The following is a 9,607-nucleotide window of genomic DNA, read 5'->3' on the forward strand; positions in this document are numbered from 1 at the left end:
AGAATTACCCACACATGTTTTCGGAATATCTTTTAAACGAAGCATCCGAATTTCGCAAATAATGATTCAACCGATGTGCAGTTTTCCTTTAGATTTTACGATACGTATTGATTTGTGATTACGCATTATGACAACCACAGCGGATTACCATTTCTTCTTTTATATGAAGTAGTCGCAATCGCACATTCTCCTGGTGCGCTTCGTCACTACATGCATGCTGTCCTCAGTGACGCTATTTTGGGTTATATTTTAATGCACCAGAAGTAACACTGTGGCTTCCGAATAAACATTATACTAAGAAAGGTTCATTCGAAAGTCTGTAAATCAATTTCTTGAAAAATATAACATGAGATCTACACGTAAAATTTAAATTTATTATCTAGACGGAGAATTGAATAATATGGGAAATATATTGGGCAGATATTGAGTTTTTGTGGCCGGCAGCCAATTATAGAGAAACTGGCAGTGCAGTCGTAGCAGCTCGACCAATAAAATTGGTACTCCAATTCATATGCGATGGTTAAGATGCTATACGGGAAATAGTCAAATGGCTTGAAGAGCAAATTGGCTTATTCCATTGTTACCAGATGATCTTGGAGATCATTGCAAATCCGGGTATATCCTATCAACTCCCTCCCACTCATGCTTACGGCGTTGCTAACCGAACCGAAGACACTTTTGACGCGTATACTGCGTCATGACCTGTTTCAGTGAATTTTACTAGGGCACCGCCAGACTAAGGTATGGAGAGCAACCAAAAGCGGCAAAAAGCGGCTGACCAGGCCAAACCGTTGTTTATTCCAGTTAAGCTGCCAGACTAAGTCCCGGCACAGGTGCGCCTGTTTCGAATAAATAGAAACGGCTACAAGAAACTATGTCCAAGAGGCCCAGCAGCAGGCTTAAATGGGTTTATAAATCAAGTAAACTGTAAACTCCACGTTTGTAACGTGGGCCAACTGACTACACATCCACATAGAAGAATTAAAATCTTGGTTCGCGTAACTCCCTATGGGCCAGAGGCATCTGTATGGGACTTGCATATAGTGGATCGGTTCACCAGTTAATCTAATTTTAACTCAAAAGTGCATGTGACCAAGTGCAATTAATGTTACCACCGTCTAAAAGTAACCAAACGTGTTATGACAAAGATCGTACATGCATCTTGCCATTGCTGTTCCATTACCCATGGCCAAAAAAATGCCTAAAGCCATGTTGGGGCGTAGAAAAATTGTAGGAAAAACGAAAATGCCTCAGGCCTCGTGCGTTGTTGCACATATTTTTAGACAAAATCGAATAAAAATGCAGGCTGTGTTTAAAAATAGCTTCAACTTGCTGTAAGACGAGCCACGGACCATAGCTCTTATGGAAGCTGCGCATACACTTGGCTCGGACATTTAGTTTTCGCTTTGGCATGCTGCGCCATGTTTGGTTTGATTTCTATACAGTTGGCGTTTGCTGCCTGTATACATATAAGTGAAACCGTGTTCTAGAACAAACTTGAATAACGACCAAAATGACCATGTCGGTTCACTGCATCTTAAGAGATTGAACTGTGGATACTAAATCCCTTTCATACATACATGCTTATTTTCGCGTGCTTAAAAGGGCAACCCGTATTCGAGGGGATAAATGTCGATCGAGGGAATCGTGTGATACCTGCGCATCTCATCCGACTGGATCGGTTTGCCATCGGCATTAGCTGGTCCTAACAGCTCCGGCAGGATACCATTTCCGTCGACAACTTGTCTTGTAAGTAATTAAATCGTGTTGCACATTTATGAAAGTCGTGCATGCACATATATGGTCAAAGCACAACGGGCATAGTCGACCTGGCCAGTTGAGTCTCATGAAATGGCTCAAATGGCTCTTTGCTGATCATCACCGTCGCATACCATTTAATGACTTCTGGTAAACGCTTATTGGCCAAATAGACGCGTGCTGGCGAGAATTCATCCCATTCGCCCCTGACCATGGTTCATCAATCAAAGCGTATGCAAACACGCCTGCCATATTGTGAGACAACTTTGTTGCAACTGACCGCTGCATCGGACGATAATAATAATGCTGGTGGAAGTAAAATGGTGCTCACGATCATTAGAACACCAGTAAGCTCTCCTCTCTGAGATTTAGACATAAAATAAAAAATGTACGTTCATTCGTGGACTTTGACTGCGACGGTCAAGTTCTGTTAAGAATACCTTTAAATCGGTCTGCGCAATCTGAATGGCTCAAAGACTCAAAGACTCGACTTCAGATGCTGTGTACTTGGTCAATTCTAGTATGGATTTTAAAAGAGTTCTCCTGGCTGACTGCTATATGGATATTATCGAGACTCATATGAAGGCAAAACCCTTTTATATGTACCCGTATATTGTGCCCTGTTTATTTGGGGAACATCTAACCCAAATAATAGCATGCCCATATCTCTACTTCATGATTCCCGACAACAAGTTGCTTACACATATGTGGTAACGCTTTAATCGTCATCCGTTATCTCGCGTTCGTCACGAACTTCAAAATGCGAATTGGACTGTTATGTAACATACCCGTCACACACATCTTTTAATTGACCACCTCCAGAGGCCGCAGCAACGAAAATAAAGAAGAATAGTTAAAGAGCACACCATGAAACCACATACAGTTAATTTTCTTTGTTAATGTCAATGTTAATGCTGAAATATATGATGAAAAAATGTTTACACTCGTTGCTCGAAGAGTTTGATTGAGATCTAGTAATACAATCATACACATAGTATAAGTAACTTATTTGTTGATAGTATCTGTAGGCCTTCCATGCGACCTCTTAGTCAATCCTTTGGGGCGAGAGAAACTGAAATCGAATATTGCAACCTTGATAGAGCGGTTTCCTTAATAAAGTTAACGGATTTATGATTAAAAAATCGATGTTTTTTTTTTAGCATATGTTACACTTGCATGCATTTTAATAATTTCCTTCTCTGTTTTTTCGCTATACTTGCAGCTGGTACTTCCGCAAAATCAAACGCATTGAGGCTGAGAAAAAACTTCTACTGCCAGAGAACGAGCACGGTGCATTTTTAATTCGCGATTCCGAAAGCCGTCACAACGACTACTCGCTATCAGGTGCGTGCCCAACAAGGCATTCAATTAGCATTAATGTGCATTATATTACATAAAATTAATACTGCGGTGTACGAATGTTTTTGCAGTGCGCGATGGCGATACGGTTAAGCATTATCGCATCAGACAATTGGACGAAGGCGGCTTCTTCATCGCCAGGCGCACGACATTCAGGTGAGTGTTATTATATTTGGCCTGCCGATCCGGAGTCGTAGTAACTCTATATTCCACTCGAAAACAGAACCCTTCAGGAGCTGGTGGAACACTATTCGAAGGACTCTGATGGCCTATGCGTCAACCTCTGCAAGCCGTGTGTCCAGGTAAGCCGACAGGGAAATGTGGTCTTTAAAACCATTGTTTGCTTTGATTTAATCGCGCATTATACATCCGACTTGCCGCCAAATGTTTGGATGCGTGGGATGACAACATTTGCATTTGACATTGTTATGCCTTGGTTTGTTCATTTCGAAATGCCCAACACCTGTATACTAAAAAACTGTTTTAAATTTTCCTTGTATTTCTTTCATGTTTCTTTAATTAACACAAAATTGTGTGTGTATAATAATAACCATACAAAACAATTACTAACCATCTTAAATATAATCAAAACAAAAAGACAAATTCTTTTTCGGGTGTCTTTGAGGTAGGATTTCTATCTAAGACGTTAAGATGTGCGTGTGTTTTTTTTACCCATTAAAACAATACTACTAAAAGCGAGAGTTATTCTATCACTGCCAATCAATACCCTCACAACAAATTAAATTAACCTTTCATGTTCTATCACAGTACAATCGACTTAATGACGAATTCAGGTGACCCACAAGTGTATTCAGTCAGAGTTCAGAGAGTACTAAAATTAACCATATATACAACAATTATATCAAGGTGCAATCTCTTAAATGTTCTTTTAATGTCCAGTCTAAAGATATTCATACTGAGATACTGAAAAAAATCTGATTCATTAATTTGAACTCTGACTGTTTCGCACATAAACCAGAATCAAAGCCTTGCAATCTATTCACATCCGTCCCAGCTAATAAAGTCCATACTTTTATTTTGTAAATAAGGCCTAAACGCTACACGATCATTACTCAATTGGCACAATCATTTCTCCAAGCTGTGCAGTACTACGCCTAAAAATGTGCAAAGCAATTACTTACCGTTTTTTTCGTTCACCATGTAACCATCGTAACGCAGATCGAGAAGCCTGTAACTGAGGGGCTTTCGCACCGCACTCGCGATCAGTGGGAGATCGACAGAACGTCTTTGAAATTCGTGCGCAAACTGGGCTCCGGACAGTTTGGCGATGTCTGGGAGGGATTGTGGAACAACACAACACCTGTGGCAATTAAAACTCTGAAATCTGGTAAGTCTGCAGTCGAGCTAACTCATAAAGATTGGTCCCATCACTTTTACTTTGGATTTCAGGTACAATGGACCCCAAGGATTTCTTAGCGGAAGCCCAGATCATGAAGAAACTGCGCCACACCAAGCTTATACAGTTGTACGCTGTCTGCACTGTTGAGGAGCCTATCTATATTATCACAGAGTTAATGAAGCACGGTTCACTGTTGGAATATCTCCAAGGTATGCCACTAGGAAGGAAAGCCTAGGAAAAAATAAGACGCTTTGCATAAAAAAAAAATGAACCAAACACTTTGAACATCTTTTTTCATGCCACTCAACGTTAACCAACCGCTCGCTTATCATGTCATGAAAATTGCTTATTTTTGTTTTTAATATCTTTTAGCCATTGCAGGCAAGGGTCGTAGCCTTAAAATGCAAACTCTGATTGATATGGCAGCGCAAATAGCTGCTGGCATGGCTTACTTGGAGTCCCAGAATTATATTCATAGGGATTTAGCGGCGCGCAATGTACTGGTAGGCGATGGAAACATCGTCAAAATCGCCGACTTTGGTTTAGCTAGGTAAAGACACGGCTTTAAAAAGACATAACTAACTCCTATAACGCAAATCTTCAATGTGCAGGCTCATCAAGGAGGACGAATACGAGGCGCGGGTAGGCGCCAGATTTCCCATAAAATGGACCGCTCCAGAGGCTGCTAACTACAGCAAATTCTCAATAAAATCGGATGTTTGGAGCTTTGGCATTCTTCTCACAGAACTGGTCACCTACGGACGCATACCATATCCAGGTAAGTCACACCTTTGACTAGATTCAAACTCTTAATAATCGAATCCGGCTTATCGTTTTGATTAGGCATGACCAACGCTGAGGTGCTAACGCAAGTGGAGCACGGCTATCGAATGCCGCAACCTCCCAACTGCGAGCCGCGCCTGTATGAGATTATGCTGGAATGTTGGCACAAGGACCCCATGCGCAGACCCACGTTTGAGACGCTACAATGGAAACTGGAAGACTTCTATACATCTGATCAGAGCGACTACAAAGAGGCGCAGGCCTACTGATAAATGCTTTTCGAAGTCACGGACGTGGCCAGCAGTCGTGACGAAAATTAAGACAGCTGCAAAAAATCGCCAGGCATCCCAGAACGGACAATTCTTACTAAGTTACTTTTGTTTTGCATAGATTTTCTACTGCTGCACAACGTGTCCATGGGCCCCCGTTTGGTGCCCGTTGGCTGTGGTTGTCTAGGTACCGATACGATTCATGTTATTAGCATTTAAGGTAAATAGTTGCTGAGGTGGAATGCAATTTCAAATGACGTTCCATTGGAACATTCGTTTTCTTGTTTATTATGACAAACATATTGGCACTTGGTCGGATTTATACGCTTTGACATCCTTGTCGTATATTTCGATTAATATATCAAATGTATTATTATTTATATAACGCATATAGCATATATTTACGCGTATACACACACATATATATATATGATCACTTATATACAAATATAAATACAACCGTATAGTCACACCTTCATATGCCGAGACCCTCATTATTGAAGTATGCTAAAACATACTTCCCTATTTTTCTTTAGTTGATAGGCCAACCTGAGAACGATATTTGCAGCACACACATATACAAAAATTTTTCACTTTTAGTTAATTAATTACGTACGTGTCTTACTTCTATTCTCACTGAACATTATCAACGACATTATATGCTTTATCACAAATAGAAAAAGCAACACAAACGCCAATCATTAAATATATGCTAGCTACTGGATACTTTGCAGTGCCCAATAGCTAAATCCATATAATTACTTATTTAGAATTTAAATGTAATTTGTAACCTTAACATAATATGCATAAACAAACATACATATACGAAAACATGTACATTTAGAACCAAGAAAATATTTCTTTATAATTTATAAATATAAAATTCTTTAAAATTAAACTCAACTTTGTTCACTCATTCTTTTATCTATTATGGAGGGCTTGAAAAAAGGCAAGGACTTGTTTTAAAGTCACTCAGTTTTTGTTGAAATATTCCAAGATAGCAGTTTTAGTGTTGATTTCTCAGAAACATATTTAAAAAACTCAAATTCTTATAAACAACAGTGAAAATAGTAGACAAAGTCAGCAAATTTCCCCGTCACATTATTTTTAACGCAAGTCCTTGCATACACAAATTTAAGAAATATAAAATGCGCATAAGTATTAAAAATTTTATTTTGCAATTCAAAATCATTTTGTTTTTTACTCAGACCATAGGCGGGGATTGGCAAACTTCTCTTTCCTTACCTTATTTTATTAAGCTCTGATAATTTTATTAGTTCTAGTTTGCTGACCTTACTACTAAAATATACAAATTAACCAAGTATGTATGACACACGCCATAAAATGTTGATAACTGCCAGAAATCGAAAAGTTATGTGAAAATATTCCTATTTTTAAAGTATTGAAATTGTATTGAACAAATCTACCTATCGATGGATTTGGAAAATACATTTATTTAAAGCCAGCTTCCAGCGTAGAAACCCAAAATATATTGTTTACAGCAATAAAGTTAGTTAGGCATTTGTTGCAGTGACTGAAGTCTATAACGGCCTCCATATATGGACATCGACGATCGACGCATGCGCTCTTCTTACGAATCTACTTTCTGGCTACAGTTCATTAAATTTGGTCAACGCGCTTGTCCAGATCACCAGCAGATTTGCTAGGGATCCCCCAAATGAATTTCTCTACGTTTCAACACCCAAGTGATAATCGGATGGGGCGGGCCGGGCCCCACCTATCAACAAAATCGGGCAAACAATGCCAATTGATGACAACGAAAACTACTCCGAACATTCGTGAGTGAGTCAACATGGCTTTGTTTTGGTCTCGATTTGCAGTGGCCAGTGCGAGTGCGATTGCGGTATTCCTCCACTATTTCCTTATAAGGTAACGCTGATGCAGCTGCTTTTGGCGTTTCACTTGCTTCACTCGCAATCAATCAACGTAAAAATACCGCTTAGACTGGGTGGGGTCGGGTGATAAGCGGAGCGAGTCCAAACTGAATCACACCCTATGCTCAAATGTACATATATCCGATTCGACAGAAACTGCAGGCCATAAACTGGCTTATCAAGGCACTTCCTGCAAACCGATGCTTGCTCCCATCTGACTTAAACACAAAAGCAAAGCATGCCTTATTGGTTAGCGCTTTATCTGACGCCTCCGCCACTGCATGCCAGTGGAATGAGCACATAGCCATCGGAATATCACGGTCTCAGATTGCCTCTTACTCATGCCAGCCAAATGCTAGCTTTTTTGGTGGAAAAAATAATAGAATAATACAAAAGGAATTTTCAGTTCTTTTCGTCGCTTTATTATTAAGAAGCGGTTACAAGTATTTTAGTGGTATGGTAAGTTTGCTTTTAATACATATGTAGGAATGCATGGAAGTAATGTAAATGCCAAACATGAATCAGTTTTATAAATGCTTATGTGCATATGAACTTGAATTTCGAATAGAACACAATATGGTTTGCTTATGCGTCGTGTACAACTGTGTATAAAAGTGAATGGAATGCATTCTTCTGAAGGAGCGGAAGTGTTGTGCGCCTGCTCCCGGTATTAATGTACTCATGCCCAATACTTTTGACTCCCATCCTTTGTCTGCAATGGGTGTGTTCGATGAGGAACGACCACGCCCAGCCCGACTACTGCTTAGAAGCACTTGCGGTGAACAATGGAGGGGCCCGACTCGTCGTACTCTTGCTTCGAGATCCACATCTGCTGGAAAGTAGACAGCGAAGCCAGGATGGAGCCGCCGATCCAAACAGAGTACTTGCGTTCTGGCGGGGCAACAATCTTAATCTTCATGGTGGACGGAGCCAACGCCGTGATTTCCTTTTGCATGCGGTCAGCGATTCCCGGGTACATGGTGGTGCCGCCGGACAGCACAGTGTTGGCGTACAGATCCTTACGGATGTCGACGTCACACTTCATGATTGAGTTGTAGGTGGTCTCGTGAATGCCACAGGCCTCCATGCCGAGGAACGACGGCTGGAACAGCGATTCGGGGCAACGGAATCGCTCATTTCCGATGGTGATGACCTGTCCATCGGGCAACTCGTACGACTTCTCCAGGGACGAGCTTGAAGCGGCCGTGGCCATCTCCTGCTCGAAGTCCAAGGCCACGTAGCACAGCTTCTCCTTGATGTCGCGCACAATTTCACGCTCGGCGGTGGTGGTGAAGCTGTAACCGCGCTCAGTAAGAATCTTCATCAGGTAGTCGGTTAAATCGCGACCGGCTAGATCCAAACGGAGGATGGCGTGCGGCAGGGCGTAGCCCTCATAAATGGGCACAGTATGGGAGACACCGTCGCCGGAGTCCAACACGATACCTGTGGTACGGCCGGAGGCGTAGAGAGAAAGCACCGCCTGGATGGCAACATACATGGCCGGAGTGTTGAAGGTTTCAAACATAATCTGAGTCATCTTCTCGCGATTAGCCTTGGGGTTCAAAGGAGCCTCAGTAAGCAAGACGGGGTGCTCCTCCGGGGCCACACGAAGCTCGTTGTAGAAAGTGTGATGCCAGATCTTCTCCATGTCGTCCCAGTTAGTCACGATACCGTGCTCAATGGGGTACTTCAGGGTAAGGATACCACGTTTGCTCTGTGCCTCATCGCCGACATAAGAGTCCTTTTGTCCCATTCCTACCATTACGCCCTGGTGACGTGGACGGCCGACAATAGAAGGAAAAACTGCACGCGGTGCGTCATCACCGGCAAAGCCGGCTTTGCACATGCCGGATCCGTTGTCGACCACTAAAGCTGCAACCTCTTCGTCACACATTTTGTAGAAATTTTATTTGGATCTGCAAGAGAAAAGAAATCTGGATGTGTACACTAAAAAAACAAGGAGACAGGACAGCGGCTAACGTAAAAAAGAACGCAGACGGGACCGACCCCTTCCAGAAAGGAATAATAATGACCGCACAGACAAAAAAAAGTGTTGGGCAGGAGTCTTACCTTTTATGGAAATATGTAGGAGTAGTTTCTAGTTATCCGCTGCACACACTTAGCACAATGACAGACGCTTTAAGATTGAATTGACCGACGCCTACTTTTTCGAGTTAAAGTGG

General features: G+C 41.6%; 2 protein-coding genes across 5 annotated transcripts in view; one reads left to right on the top strand and one right to left on the bottom strand.

Annotated features, from left to right (window-relative positions):
* Window positions 1-6,713, top strand: part of Src42A (Src oncogene at 42A) — a 30,952-nt gene extending 24,239 nt beyond the window's left edge. The window contains exons 3-11 of one of the 4 annotated variants that reach the window (NM_001414106.1): window positions 2,981-3,102; window positions 3,189-3,273; window positions 3,341-3,419; window positions 3,716-3,742; window positions 4,297-4,465; window positions 4,528-4,686; window positions 4,850-5,027; window positions 5,089-5,255; window positions 5,321-6,418. In NM_001414106.1, coding sequence (NP_001400983.1) covers window positions 2,981-3,102; window positions 3,189-3,273; window positions 3,341-3,419; window positions 3,716-3,742; window positions 4,297-4,465; window positions 4,528-4,686; window positions 4,850-5,027; window positions 5,089-5,255; window positions 5,321-5,529 — 1,195 coding nt within the window. In that variant the 3' untranslated portion in view covers window positions 5,530-6,418. Of the gene's footprint in view, window positions 1-2,980; window positions 3,103-3,188; window positions 3,274-3,340; window positions 3,420-3,715; window positions 3,743-4,296; window positions 4,466-4,527; window positions 4,687-4,849; window positions 5,028-5,088; window positions 5,256-5,320 lie in introns of all 4 variants that reach the window. The other 3 variants (NM_001414107.1, NM_057501.4, NM_136347.2) reach the window with 3 other exon arrangements.
* A 1,114-nt stretch (window positions 6,714-7,827) lies between these two features.
* On the bottom strand, window positions 7,828-9,607 carry Act42A (Actin 42A). The gene is made up of 2 exons (NM_078901.3): window positions 9,495-9,607; window positions 7,828-9,340 (listed from the first exon to the last, which is right to left on the bottom strand). Exon 2 carries the CDS (start codon window positions 9,316-9,318, stop codon window positions 8,188-8,190), a length of 1,131 nt encoding a protein of 376 aa, NP_523625.1. The 5' UTR covers window positions 9,319-9,340; window positions 9,495-9,607; the 3' UTR covers window positions 7,828-8,187.

Source organism: Drosophila melanogaster, chromosome 2R, assembly GCF_000001215.4.
Source record: "Drosophila melanogaster chromosome 2R".
NCBI lineage: Eukaryota > Metazoa > Arthropoda > Insecta > Diptera > Drosophilidae > Drosophila > Drosophila melanogaster.